We start from the raw sequence: 15,711 nt of genomic DNA, 5'->3' as shown, positions 1-15,711 counted from the left end.
TTTAGAGACTGGAGATCTGAGTTCAGGTCTTTACCCTGAAATGTGCTGTCTTTGCAATCTTGGACAAGTTCCTTTCCCTCTCTGAATCTCCATTTCCTAGTTTATCACAGGGATAAAGATGTCTACTTGCAGGTTTCTTATAAAGATTGAATGAACTAATGTATACTATGCAGAGAAAAAAAATCAGACAAACCTTCATTGTTATTATTGTATTATTTGTTTTACACACTTCCATGGAGAGCCAGCTGTCTTGCTGTCTAAGAATCCATAAAAGTGTTCATACATCCCTGCCATTGAATATACACATTGTATTAAGGAATTTATTTGTGTCTTTCTTTACCAACTAGACTGTGGGGTTCTTAAGGACAGGGAGAGTCTTATTTAGCTTTAAAATTACTTTAGCATTTACAAGTATCTGGCATATGGCAAATATTTGTTGAATGAATGGGCCAATTGTATCAGAAAGTCTCCCAAGTTAGAAAAATCTGAATTAATTATTTTTCACCTACCACAGTTATCAGAAAAGTATGAATTCTTGAGAATTGCCTTATTTTGATTCAGATTAATTCAGTAAATATTTATTGAGCATCTACTGTGCACCAGACACAATCCCTTACCCTTAAAGAGTCTGTGATCTCACTGGAGAGAGAGACAGACACATACTCTACCAAATCAAAGATAGACTGAAAAGTACCATTTAAATCAGCCTCAACACAGACTGCCAACTGACTTGTGGCTTCCTGACCAGCATGGGCTCAATGTCTCTGGGACTGCCCATCAGTAAAGGATGTTGTATATGACATGAGTGGTAGCAGCAAGGTGAATTCCCAGAGAAAGCTGTAGAGCTCAGAGCTGGGAGTTCTGTTTGTTGGTGTTTGAGTTACATATACCTCTCTCCAGGGGCCCACCTTTCCTGCCCCTTTGGCTGGAACTGTATTGTTGTCACCAAGTTAGCCTTTGCCCTAAGACCTGCTCAGAAAGGGGAGTTACTTTTCCCCTCGGTGGGGCTCCTGATGGTTACTATCATCCCTTTCTTTATCCCCTACTCCCTGCAAAGAAGAGAATTTGACATTTCTCATCTAAGCCCAAGAGGCAGAACTGGAAAATACATATAGCATCAGTCTCCAACATTTTTGGCACCAGGAACTGGTTTCATGGAAGATAATTTTTACATGGACTGGGGTTGGGGGAATGTTTTCAGGATGATTCAAGTTCATTACATTTATTGTGTACTTTATTTCTGTTATTACATTGTAATATATAATTAAATTAATTGTATAACTCATCATAATGTAGAATCAGTGGGAGCACTGAGCTCATTTTCCTACAACTAGAGGGTCCCATTTGGGGTTGATGGGAGACCGTGACAGATCATCAGGCATTAGATTCTCATAAGGAGTGTGCAACCTAGATACCTCACATGTGCAGTCCACAATAGGGTTCACGCTCCTATGAGAATCTAATGCCGCCACTGATCTGACAGGAGGTGGAGCTCAGGCAGTAATGCAAATGATGGGAGTGGCTGTAAATACAGATGAAGCTTTGCTTGCTTGCCTGCTACTACCTCCTGCTGTGTGGCCCAGTTCCCAATAGGCCATGGACAGAAACCAGTTGGGGACCCCTGATATGTAGAATGGCAAATTTTAGCTCAATATAAGAAAAACTTTATCATAGAAAGAACCATTTGAAATTGGAATAAGCTGCCTTGAGGAATGAGTTCCTGCCTTGGGGAATGAGGTTTATGGAGATGAGATGAACACTAGGTGTGGACTGAGTCGAGCATCTTATGAGGACTAGGATTGACTAGAGCAGAGCTTCGCCACCATTCACAGCACCAGACATCTTATTGCATTGCAGATTCTGGTTAGGTAGGTCTAACAGCAGATACAGGAAGCATGGAGATCAGTCGAGAGCTGCTAAAATGATCTAGATAGCACAGATATTGAAGATCCTGGTCCAGAGACTATGGGTATTGACAGGAAGATATAAATGCAAGGAATATCATAGAGATAAGAACTGAAATTACAATGGATTAAATATGATGGATGGGGGAAGGAATTGTTAGAGATGATTATGAGAGTGATGGGAAAAGCTGTAATATCATTAATAGACAAGCTCAGAGAAGTGGCTGATTTGAAGGGGAAGGTAATGACTTGAGTTTTAGGTAGAGAGGATACTTGCAAATATTCACTAAGTGCTCACTATATGCTAGGCCTGGTTCCACATACTTGACATATATTATTAACTCGTTTACTTCTCATCATAACACATAGGGCAGGTACCATTATTAGCACCATTTTACAAATGTGGTAACAGACCCAAAGTCACCCAGTTAATAAGTGGTAGAGGCTGGGCACAGTGGCTCACGCTTGTAATCCCAGCACTTTGGGAGGCCAAAGCAGGCAGATAATGAGGTCAAGAGATCAAGACCAGCCTGGCTAATATGGTGAAACCCAGCCTCTACTAAAAATACAAAAATTAGCTGTGCATGGTGACACGCGCCTGTAGTCCCAGCTACTCGGGAGGCTAAGGCAGGAGAATTTCTTGAACCTGAGAGGCAGAGGTTGCAGTAAGCCGAGATCACACCACTGCACTCCAGCCTGGGCAACAGAGAGAGACTCCGTCTCAAAAATAAATAAATAAATAAATAAGTGGTAGAACTCAGATTTATAGCCAGGAAATCTAATTCCAAAGCTTTGATGTGGTAGGTTCTAGAGTTTGTAAAGTTCTTTACTGTTGTTAGCGTCTTAATAACTCCCAACCTGTATATTTGTTCTTAGCAACTTACATTTTTAGTACTTATATAATCATTTTTTATAGACCCTTGTTCATCTATTTATGTATCCATTGAACAGATATTGATTGGGTGTCTTTTATGTACTAGGCTTGGTGCTGGAGATACAATGTTGAGCAAATACAGTTCATGCCCCCATGGTGCTTACCATTAATGGGAGAAGAAAAATCATATAACATCTGATTCCAAACTGTTTTGTCCTGCAAAGGGAAAGATTAGAGTGCCAGAGGAGAACATGATCTAGAATGGGGTAAACAGGGAAGCTTCCTTCAAGAAATATTTGATCTGAGATCCAAAGAATGAGTAGATCTTAACCAGATGAAGATGGGAAGACATGAGCACAGACCTAAATAGCTCTATTATTTCATTCCATCACTCTCTCCCCCGACTCCGTCTTCCCTGGTTCCCCCTCCCCCCCAACCCCACTCCCTCACTCTAAGCAGAGATGTCTATGCATGGATAGCTAAAATGCACAGGAATCCAATGGTGTCTTTAGATGGTCATACCACACAAAGATTAGGAGTGTGATCTGTTGTCTGTCGAGTCTCTAATCCCAGTGGTTATAACATTGCTTGCCACAGAATAGGTGCTCATAAATATTTGTTGAAAGAAACAATTAGTTAATTTGGTGTATAGAAAATAGGAGAGAGTTATAGAAAGGCTAGTTCATCTCAGGATGAGAAATTTTCTAACAATTAGAGACATCCATAGATGGAAGGCAGCCTGTTATAAGAGAAATGTCTCTGGACGTGGAGTGAAAGAAAATAGCCCCTTGCTAATTTTGACTATGGGCACATCATTTAATTGAGACTTACCCTCCATACCTATTAATTAAAGATAATCTTTGTCCTGCCTAATTCACAGGATTGTTGTGAGAGTGAGATAAAATAATCTTAAGTAAAAGGGTGTTATATAAAGTGCTATTAAATATATTTACATTATTATGGCATAATATTATAGTTAACTCCCAGTCCAGCCACTACCTGACACTCTCTTTATAGTAGCTTGTAGTAGAGATTCTTGTCTTAGATAGGAATTTGAACTAAATAACTCAAACTCTTTCTAATCTATCTATACAATGATGATGCATACATTACTTAACCATTTCTGTATGTTATAAAGTTTTGACTATATAATGCCTGGGTTAATATACTGAAGCATTCTATGAAAATTATATAGATCAAAATGCAAGAAATACTAAGAAGTTTGTTTTGTTTAGTGGTGGACAAAGACCGTAAGCTAAAATCTTCTGTGTGTAATTCTCTAGGAAAGGGGATAGTCCAAATGTCCGATTTCCCCCGGAATTTATGAACTCTGTATATCAGCTCCGTAGCCATATTTACCAAGCTACAAGAAGAAAGGAGATCCCTTTAACTAAAATGTCAGTGATTGGGTTTTAAGGGATTTCAAATTACTAGGGAAGGACCCAGACACTTGGTGACTCCCTAGTGATTTGAAAATCTTACTGGCTGCTGGCAGTAGTTAGCATGGAGACTGAATATTATCTCAGCCCTTTTGAAAAAGTAAAGAAGCTACAAATCCAGTGGCTGTTCAAAACAACAAAGAAGGGTTGAGGTGCCTTTGGCTTCTAACAGGAGTGTCTCTGAATTCCTCGAGGAATTCCAGGCCTAGAGTTGATCCAGCTGGCAGGAGGTATCGATCTCCACTTGAATTCACTGAATAAATAATGGTTGCCATAGTTATTGAGCAGTCACAACTGGTTGGAGAGCAGAGAAAACTCTGCAGCACCTTCTGTGAGTTTGGCCATGAGAAAGTCTGGTTACAAGGTTCCACATTAGCCCCTTCCCCAAATCCAGCCAGCATATTGTTCAGTTACTGTATCCTGATGATGAATATGAGATCTTGAATGTTATGTAAGACATGAGACACTGAAGGGAAGGGATAGTTTAAATCAATGGACTGTTATTTATTCTGAGAAAGCCGTCTCTCCCTAGGTTATGAATCTAATTGGATATTTCTCAGTATTAATTCAATTTAGGATCAGCAAGGTGATGTTTGATCATGTTATAGCTACTCAAGGGCTTCACAAAGGACAAAATCTATCTTATTCCATTTTAACATTATTATGCAAAGAGCACAACCTGGACATTTTTAAAGGAAGGAAAAGGTTATCCCAGAGTCCCATAGGTATTTTCACGTTTATATTTTCTTTCACCCTTCTCTATATGAAGAAATAATTTTTGCATAGATGGAATCACAGCTTAGATATTATTTAATATTCTGCTCTTTATTTAAACATTTTTTTCATTTTGCTTCATAGCCTTCATATTTGTTCTGTTTGATGTCTCCAGAATCTTCCCTTCCATATACCATCATTTACTTAGCAGTTCTCCTATTCTTCAGCCCTTTGCCTTTTTCCAGTTTTTTGTTTGATTGCTTTTGTTTTGTTTTGTCTTGGTAATAGATAATGCTGAACCAAATGTCTCCATGTATACAGTTTTATTCTTCTGTTAAATGTTTCCTTTGGATAAATTCCCAAGAGTGGGATTACTTGGTCAGAGGCTATGAACGATTTATAGCTCTTGAAATTTACTGCCAAATTTACAGCCTGCTTTTTTGTTTTGGGGAAAAAATAAAACTTTAGGCAGAACACCACTGCATGCAGGAATTCTCTTAAAATTCACTCTCAGGTGCTTCTTCTGAGACTGAAACATGGAGCCTATGCATTTTGTAAAGATAAGCCGTAGGAGACAGGTCTGCACCTGGGCTGATTAGCTAATAGTTTCTCAGGGAAAGCAAAATGATGCACTGCAAAGCTTGGGAACTAGGCCACTAGTTGCCTTTTGTTAGACCTTGTAGTTGCCAGCCACTTGCCCACTGGCAAGCATTGTCTTTGGTGCTGATTATTCCATGTATATAGCACTCTACAGTTGACAAACCACTTTACGATAACATTATCTTATTTGAGCCACAACAATCCATGGAGTTGGGTTTTAATATCATTGCACTTTTTCTTTTAATTTATTGCATAACAATGAAGACGCAAAGGAAGAATACAGCAAAGGCTGGGTTTCTGCCACCCAGTAATCCCGATTTTCCTATGAAGGCATTGAGCCTTACAGAAATTAGGTCACCTACCTAGTGACAGAACCAGAGCTAGAACCCAGGTCTAACTCCAGGCCCAGTGCCCTTCTCTTTATAGCATATTGCATTGAGATAAGACACCTGCAGCTTACAATCCATGGAGATGCCACTGGCAATCTTCTTGGTTGTATTTTCATATCATTATAACATATCAGCCCAGGTGCAGTGGTGCATGCCTGTAATCCCAGCACTTTGGGAGGCCGAAGTGGGTGGATCACTTGAGGCCAGGAGTTTGAGACCAGCCTAGTTGACATAGTGAAACCCTGTCGCTACTAAAAATACAAAAATTAGCTTGGTGTGGTGGCACATACTTGTATTCTCAACTACTTGGGATGCTGAGGCAGGAGGATCATTTGAACCCAGGAGGTGGAGGTTGTAGTGAGCTGAGATTTTACCACTGCACTACAGCCTGAGCAACAGAGTGAGACTCTGTCTCAGAAAAAAAAACAAAAGTAAGAAAAAGAAAATAACACATCAGAGCTGTTTTGGGACCTTACCGATAATTAAGTTCAACCTTCTCCTTTTACAGGGCTCCAAAGAGGGAAGAACTTCCCCAAATCATACACAACTAGCCAAGCTGAGGATAATGTAGATTTCCTGGTTCCAAACCTCTTATTTGGGACAAGAGAAAAGTGTCTGGATAATTCTTCATTTTTCTGATTGGCTTTTGATTCAAGGAAATAAGTTTTCTAACAAAATGTTTCCAACTTAAAAAATTAATTTAGGACCAGGCATAGTAGCTCATGCCTGTAATTTCAGCACTTTGGGAAGCTGAGGCAGGAGGATCACTTGAGCCCAGGAGTTCAAGACCAGCCTGGGTAACGTAGTGAGGCCCTGCCTCTACAAAAAATAATTAAAAAATCAGCCAGGTATGGTGGTGCATACCTGTAGTCCCGGCTACTTGGGAGGCTGAGGCAGGAGGATCACTTGAGCCCAGGAGTTCAAGGCTACAGTGAACCATGATCGCACCACTGCACTGCAGCCCAGACAACAGAGCAAGACCTTGACTCAAAAAAAAAAAAAAATTAAATTCGTTAAAATTAGAAACTATTGCTTGATTTCCCATTAGAAGGATGTCTTCCATCTCTCAAGGTTTATAATTTTACATGTAAATGTACTGAGAGAAGAAAACTTTGAGATAACAGAGGCCAAGCTCCTCCCTTAGAAGTGAAGCTCTGAGGCCAGGCACAGTGGCTCACGCCTGTAATCCCAGCACTTTGAGAGGCCAAGGCAGGAGGATCACTTGAGGTCAGGAGTTCAAGACCAGCCTGGCCAATATGGCAAAACTCCGTCTCTACTGAAAATACAAAAAAATTAGCCAGGCATGTTGGTGCATACCTATAGTCCTCGCTACTTGGGAGGGTAAGGCAGGAGAATTGCTTGAACCGGGGGCAGGAGGTGGGCAGTGGGGGAGCAGTGAGCCAAGATAGCACCAGTACACTCCAGGCTGGGCAACAGAGTAAGACTCTGTCTCAGAAGAAAAAAAAAGAAAGAAAGAAAGAGAAGAAAAGAGGCTCTGAAATCTAAACATTGAGGGAGAGCACAGTGATTTGTTGTGGATGGGGCTCCCTTCCTGTTGCTCTGGAACAAGAAGCCAGTATTTGCCTCAGAAAATTGGGTTCAAATCCAAGTTTTTAGCAGCTGAGTGACTTTGGGAAATTCATTTAACCTTATATATAAAATAGATGATAGCATTGAACATTGAGATCATTTTATATATTGTTTTATAAAATATAAGATATTGGTATTTGTGTCTTGATACATTATAAAATGACTGCACCACATCCTTCTGGGCTTCCTCCCCTTCTCTTTGGCTTTTCCATCTCCACAGCAGGAGAACATGTGTATTTTGTACAGAGTGCCAGGTGTATGTCAATAGGGGTTTCAAGGGCGGGGGGACAAAACAAGGAAAAGAAAAGCTGAATTCTTCTCAGTGCTGGTTAGCATGAAAACACAAGAATGCACTTTGCTGTGTTGGGTCTTGTCAGGCAGTCCTTGGATTAGCAAATGGAACTTACAGCCTCCCCACCTCCCTCAAGTGAGTCTGTCAAGATAGAAATATGAATTCATTTGCCTGGATGTGTTTCTATGCCACTCTGAAAAATAGTTGCCTACTGACCATGTTTTCTGAGACCTAAGTAGGATAATGTGTGCAAAATAATAACCACCCTGCCATTCATTCCACGTGGCTGTGTGCCAGGAGCTGTGCTTCCCTTGTGTTACTTACCTAAGCTGGCTATTGCAGAAACCTTGAATTCAGTATCATCATTTTTTTTCATCTCATAAGGAAATTTGTCCTCAGAAGTTAAGAGACTTACTCTAGGACTCACAGCAAGTAAGTGTTGGGACTAGGATTCAAACCTTGGTGTTGTTTAATACCAAAGGCCATGAGCTACCTCTAAGAGGGAGGGCACTTTGATTGTAAAAAGCCATCCGAACTGGCAGAATGAGACACAGACCTCAATTAGGGATTCAAACTGTCTTAAGATATATTTGCCTCCTAAACTTGCCCTTCTCTATCCCTCTGCAGAAAGACATGGGTTGAAAGAACCAAAGAGAGTCGAGGAGCTATGCAACAAGATCACAAGCAGTTTAAAAGACCACCAGAGTAAGGGACAGGCTCTGGAGCCCACGGAGCCCAAGGTCTTGAGTGCGCTGGTCGAACTGAGGAAGATCTGCACCCTGGGCCTCCAGCGCATCTTCTACCTGAAGCTGGAAGACTTGGTGTCTCCGCCTTCCATCATTGACAAGCTCTTCCTGGACACCCTACCTTTCTAATCAAGAACAGCCTGAGCAGTGAGCCGCCTCCTCTCCTAGCACCTGCTTGCTACACAGCAAAGGGATATGTCTGGAAACCTATCATTTCCTATCCTTCCTTAAGAGGAAAAGCAGCTCCTGTAGAAAGCAAAGACTTTTTTTTCTGGCTCTTTTCCTTACAACCTAAAACTTGCAGAGTATTGTGTTGGGGTTGTGTTTTATATTTAGGCATTGAGGGATAGGGTGGGAGGGGGATATAGTTCATGAGGGTTTTCTAAGAAATTGCTAACAAAGCACTTTTGGACAATGCTATCCCAGCAGGAGAAAAAAAAAAGGATAATATAACTGTTTTAAAACTCTTTCTGGGGAATTCAATTATAGTTGCTTTGTATTTAAAAACAAGAACAGCCAAGGGTTGTTCGCCAGGGTAGGATGTGTCTTAAAGATTGGTCCCTTGAAAATATGCTTCCTGTATCAAAGGTATGTATGTGGTGCAAACAAGGCAGAAATGTCCTTTTAATTTCTTTCTTCCTTTAACAAATGGTGAAAGATGGAGGATTACCTACAAATCAGACATAGCAAAATAATAATGGCTGTTTGCTTCCATAAACAAGTGCAATTTTTTAAAGTGCTGTCTTACTCAGTCTTGTTTATTAACTCCTCCTTTATTCTATATGGAAATACAAAGGAGGCAGTCATGTTAGCAAATGACACATTAATATTCTTAGCAGAGGCTGGGTTCACCTTCCCTTTAGAACCCCTCCGAGGTATGGCCCATCCAAGACTTTTAGGCCATTCTTGATGGAACCAGATCCCTGCCCTGACTGTCCAGCTGTCCTGAAAGTGGATCAGATTATAAACTGTGTAACTGTTTTGGTTATATTCTATCAACCCCACCAGAGTTCCCTAAACTTACTTCAGTTATAGCAACTGACTGGTGTATTCGTTCAGAAACCCCATAAGTCAGTATTTGATCCCTAGATAAGAACATGTAAATCAGCAGGAACTGGGTCATACAGGGTAAGCACCAGGGACAATAAGGATTTTTATAGATATAATTTAACTTTTGTTATTGGTTAAGGAGACAATTTTGGAGAGCAAGCAAATCTTCTTTTTAAAAAATAGTATGAATGTGAATACTAGAAAAGATTTAAAAAATAGTATGAGTGTGAGTACTAGGAAGGATTAGTGGGCTGCGTTTCAACATTCCGTGTTCGTACTCCCTTTTGTATGTTTCTACTGTTAATGCCATATTATTATGAGATAATTTGTTGCATAGTGTCCTTTTTTGTATAAACATTTGTATGCACGTTATATTGTAATAGCTTTGCCTGTATTTATTGCAAGACCACCAGCTCCAAAAAGCTGAGTTACAGAGTAATTAAATGAGGTGTTCACAGTGACTTGGATACACCAATTAGAAATTAAATAAGCAAATATATATATATATATAAATATAGCAGGTTACATATATATATTTATAACGTGTCTTTTTATTAACCATTTGTACAATAAATGTCACTTCCCATGCCGTTATTTTATGGTTCATTTGCAGTGACTTTTAAGGCAGTACTGTTTAGCACTTTGATATGAAAATTTTGCTTATGTTTTGCTAAATTCGAATAATGTTTGAAGATTTCTAGGTCTAAAAGTCTTTATATTATATACTCTGTATCAAGTCAAAATATCTTTGGCCATTTTGCTAAGAAACAAACTTTGAATGTCAAACTGATGTCACAGTAGTTTTTGTTAGCTTTAAATCATTTTTCTTTAGTCTTTTTAAAGGAAAAATAACAAAACTATGCTGTTTATATTGTCATTAAATTATACAATCAAACAAATGCCAAATGAATTGCCTAATTGCTGCAAAGTATAACCCAGATAGGAAGTATGTTTTTTTCCAAGAGTCATTCTAATATGTGATCATGTGTTATGTTTATGTGTGTGTTTATGAAAGATTATTTTTATATATCAAGATTATAGAACCTGGAATGTCAGCATTTTGAAATGTTGGACTTGGAAGGAGCCTGGCCTGTCAATTAGTCCAACCCCCTAAAATTTATAGAGGAGCAAACTGGGGCCCATTGAAGAGTGAAGAGTTACTCAAGGTCAAACAGCTAGTAACAGAATCAAGACTAAGACCTAATTTACCTTTCCATAGTCTTTTTTTTTTCTCGACTTACTCCATCTATATAAAATCAGGCTTTTAAACATAACCACTAATATTTACATTTTACCTGAAGATAACCATGAGTAAAGTAGTACTTCTGCATTAATTTTTTGAGCTTATATGCAAACATAATAAATATTATTAAATATCAGGAAAGCTAACATTTCATACAAGATAGCTTCAGACCAAATTCAAATTGAATTTGAATAAATTAGAAATACTGTGCATACATAACCTTCTTGTGCACCATGAGTATTTGGAAAGTTAATCCTTGTTTTTGTCATGTCTATAAAGAAGAACAAAACAAAACAAAAACACAGCCCTAGAGAAATGCTGTTACTTTTTATTTTTACACCCATCGGATTTAAGGAAAAGATTTTTTTAGCCATTATAATCTAGTGGTTGGAAGGAATGAAGAAGCTTTTTTAGTAATAGGTCCAGATATGAGTGCTAAAAATAAAGATGATAGCGTGTTCTTCTGTCCTCATAGTTACTACAACTATGAGAACCTCCCAAGTCATCTATCAATTAAACTCCCTTTTTTTTTGTCTTAATGTTGCACATAAGTTTATACAGAGTTGATGACCACACTAGCACAGAAGAGGATAACATGTATTAAAGCAGGTGATTCCTCCCCTTGTGGGAGAGCTCTCTCAGTGTGAACATGCCTTCTGTGGGCAGAAATCAGGAAGCTACCAGCTGTTAATAGAGAGTGCCTTGCTTTTATTTCAGACAGCAGAGTTTTCCAAAGTTTCTCTGCTCCTCTAACAGCATTGCTCTTTAGTGTGTGTTAACCTGTGGTTTGAAAGAAATGCTCTTGTACATTAACAATGTAAATTTAAATGATTAAATTAAATTACGTTTTATCAATTGGTACTGGTGTATTGAATACGCATGCCTCATTTAACAGTCTTCTCTTAATTATTATGTAATAGTATTTGCTGTGAACTCTTAAGCACATCCCCAAAATTGATTTATAAAGGCTCAGTAATGCTGAAAAATTAATAGGATTTCTGAATTGGATATATATTAAACCTTACTGATCGGAAAGAAGGACATTCTAAATTCAATAACCATTTATTGACTACTTCCTAGGGGCAAACCACTGCTGAGTGCTTTGAGGACATACAAACATGCACAGTGTGTGAAACTCCATTTTTCTTTCAACTGTATATAATGTAAATGGAGCTAAAATTTGGTGGCTGAAAGTGTTCCTTAGAGGTAAGGAGATTCACTTTTATATCAAGACAATATAATATTAATTGTTTGTGAACCAACATTTCCAAGAATCAGGGTTATAGTTCTCAAAGACAGATATGTGCTCTCTGCCTTTTTGTTTAAGCCATCACTATTACATTACTTAGAAACCCCTTCTTTGTGGACAATACAAATGCAACTTTCGTTCAACTCTACCCAAAACATCATGTGTTCTGAATTAGTGCAAATATGCTTTTTGTGTGTTGATGGCTCAAAAGTGTGGGAGTTCTTATGACTTCATCAGTTCATGAATAAAGTATTGTCTGTGACATCTAAGTACAGATGAATGGATAAAATGTATATAAATACAGTGAAATATTATTCAGCATTAAATTATAAATACATTATTTGTGTACTATGCAGACACAGTGCTTAGATGTCACAGACAATACTTTATGCAAGCATTTGGTCTATAAGCCAAACACTTCCTTCTGCTTCTCAACAGGACCTTCATTATTTAACCATAAACTATGATAACTTAAGAAAAGAATGACAGATCTGGTGGAGTGCCATCTGATATATGTATTCAAATACAGATGCTTTTTATCAATAAGAAACAACAAACATAAATGCTTGGCTACAATAAAAAATAAGAGGAGAGGCATAAGCTCCTCCTCGAGGGACAATAAGGACAAAGGTATGGTTTGAATGGTGAGTGGGCCAGGAAGGACAGGACTAAATAAAAGGCAGTTGCCTATAGTTGGATTTCTATAGGTTAAATGCAAAGATAAACACAAGCAACTAATTTCTGACTTTAATTGTAGTAAAATACACATAAGATCTACCATCCTGTTTTTAAGTGTACAGTTCAGGAGTGTTAAGTACATCTACATTGTTAAGCAAGCAATTTCCAGAACTCTTTTTTATCTTGTAAAACTGAAAGTCTGTACCTGTTAACTCCCCATTCCCCCTGCTGCAGCCCCTGGCAACCACCTTCTGTCTCCATAAATTTGACTACTCATGTAAGTAAAACCATACAGAATTTGTATATTTGTAACTGGCTTATTTCACTTAGCATAATGTCCTCAGGTCCATCCGTGTTGTATCACGTACCAGAATTTCCTTCCTTTTTAAGGCTAAATATACTACATTTTGTTTATCCATTCATCTGTCATTGGCCATTTGGGTTGCTTCCACCTTTTGACTATTATGAATAATATTACTATGAACATGGGTGTGCAAATATCTCTTCAAACCCTGCTTTCCATTATTTTGACTAATTGTTGATCTTTAAGCTTAAATGTGATTTAAGTGCTTTTCAAGAACAATCTTGATTTTATGTGGGTTTTTTTTTTTTGTCTTAGGCATGATTTCAGAGCCTCCCCATTTCTTGATGTCAGGAGGCATCTGAGTTTGCTCCATGAACAAGGCTGTTTATAAACCTTTGTTCCAGGGCTAGTCTGAAAACTGAAAGGACTAAAATCTAAGAGGCTTAAGTGGTTCATCATCCTGTCTGGACGCACTTTTCTAAGAAGGCCCATCCTTTGCCCAACCAGTTGAAAATCCCATCAGTTTCAAAGAAGGTTTCGTACCTTCTATTATTTACCATCCCTCACTATGAACAAAATTCTTCATGAAATGCTTCAGAAAAGTCTTCCTCAGGGTTGTCTCTGAGTTGAATTGTGACACTGACATAGGCAATGCTTGTTTTGTTTGGCTTTTGTTGCAAGTGCACTGTCCTTCCTGTTTAGTTTTTCCATCTCTGTCTGACTCATTTCGTGGTTCCATCAGTGAGCTGAAGGATCATCAGAACCTTCTCTGATTACCTGCTGTGATGCTGGCCATCCCCTATGCTGGGCCTCTAAGGGTACTTGATTTGAGGGGAAGAGAAGAGAAACCTAATGTTACTAAACCAAACTCGGATCTGCTCACTCAGTGCACAGAAAAAGCCAAACACTGACACCGGGATTTGCAGCGATAGAAGTAGAGGCATTTATTGCAGGGTGCCAAGCAAGGGGATCGGGCAATTAACGCTTAAGACCCAAATTCCCTGATGGCTTACAAGCAAAGGTTTTTAAAGGCAGTGTATATTTCAGGAAAGCAGAAGTTACAGGCAAAATTGTAAGTCAAACATGGAGGTTATACATTGTTTGGCCTGAAAAGGTGAGCTATCTTGAAGTGGTGGCTTTCAGGTCATTAGGTGGACTCAGAAATTCTTTGATTTGCAATTGGTTAAAGAAACAAAGTTTTGTCTAAAAACTTGGGGTCAGCAGAAAGGAAGGTTAACGTTTGTCCTGTAGGTGTGACTCTTAACCAGGTCCCTCAGGAAGAAATTTAGAACAAAGAATGGTGGTCAGCATTCAATCTTCAGGTCCCCTTTATCTAAGGTCTCCCTGACAATGGTCAGCATTTTTCATCAGTGGGAGTCTTGGTTTCCAATAAACAACTCATGAACATATGTTAAGATGTTATCTTTAAGCTTCTAGAGGAAACTAAAACACTTTGTGACTCTAACTTGCTTGAGATTACTGTTTATGCTATTCCCTGCTTATTTATTTCTCAGGGATATCTGGGTGCCTGGAATTTCCCTCGAAGAGACTCAAGATTTTTCTTTTATTTCCACCTAAGAAGGGTCCCTAAGAAGGGTCCCTGCTTTGTCTCACTAACATTTATTAAAAATCTATGGTGGGTGCCAGATATTCTGGTAAACCCTTTCATTCATGCTCTCATTTAATGGTTACTACTTCTAGGAAGGAGGTGATATCCTCTGTCTGAAAATGGGGAAAGAAGCCAGGAGAGGTTAAGTACATAGCAACAGGACCTCACAGCTAGTAAGTGGATTTGAACACAAGTCAATATGGCTCTACTGTCCCTGGCTGCGTTCATGCAGCTGTGATTAGACCCCCATTCCTTCCCAGAACACAGGGGTCATCTAATCTCAGTTCCTTGCTCATCAGCAACAGTAAAAACTCTACCAGAGCAACACAGCTACTATCCAATATTCTGACTCAGCTTCATCATTCCTGCCTGTCAAGCATGTCACCTGTCTTGTGAATTCTTCAGACTTCTTGACTCAGCAGGTCCCCACCATTATCTCCAGAGTTCTCAAAGCTCGCCCATCACCAGCCTCAGTCCCACTGAGGCTTTTAATAACAAGGCCCTGCTCCATTTTTGAAATCCCTTTCTAGTGCTTTCATCTCTAAACACAATCATTCCCTATCCTCAGAGTGGGCTTCAGTCATTCAACCCCTCATAACTCTTTTCTGATTCTGGCCAACCTCCCAATTTCCAAATGATTTAAAACTTCCACTCAAGCTCTGTAGTACACCTCTTCCAAGTTGTTCTCCTTCGGACTCTACAACCACCTTTCTGTCCCCTTCTGGTTACTTACATAAAACCCACAAAGCCATCACCCCCCAGATCTGCCTTCTTTATCTCTGAGAAAAGATGATGGAACAAATGCAGAGAAGCAGCCAATCCTTGTATATCTCACAGCCATTCCCTTCCTGGTAGCCTAGCCTCTATCTTGCGCTTTGAATTTACATATCCACAAAAACACTTTCTATCATTTGTTCCTAAAACCATAGTTTCTTCCCCCAGCCCTTTCATCCCTTGCTTATTTTGTGCTGCCAGTTTTTAATCAATTGCTCAGAACTACATAAAGATATTTTAATTATAAACACACATA

The 15,711-nt window shown here is 39.0% G+C and overlaps 1 protein-coding gene across 2 annotated transcripts in view; it reads left to right on the top strand.

Moving 5' to 3' along the window:
* NR4A3 (nuclear receptor subfamily 4 group A member 3) overlaps positions 1-11,697 on the top strand; it is a 42,422-nt gene extending 30,725 nt beyond the window's left edge. For both annotated transcript variants that reach the window (XM_017527808.2, XM_017527809.2), the window contains one exon: positions 8,430-11,697. In XM_017527808.2, coding sequence (XP_017383297.1) covers positions 8,430-8,677 — 248 coding nt within the window. In that variant the 3' untranslated portion in view covers positions 8,678-11,697. The remainder of the gene's footprint in view (positions 1-8,429) is intronic.
* Positions 11,698-15,711: the final 4,014 nt, after the last annotated feature.

The sequence above is a fragment of the Cebus imitator genome, unplaced genomic scaffold (genome assembly GCF_001604975.1).
Source record: "Cebus imitator isolate Cc_AM_T3 unplaced genomic scaffold, Cebus_imitator-1.0 Scaffold51, whole genome shotgun sequence".
In the NCBI taxonomy this organism is placed as follows: domain Eukaryota; kingdom Metazoa; phylum Chordata; class Mammalia; order Primates; family Cebidae; genus Cebus; species Cebus imitator.
This window is presented reverse-complemented; position numbering and strand designations above follow the sequence as displayed.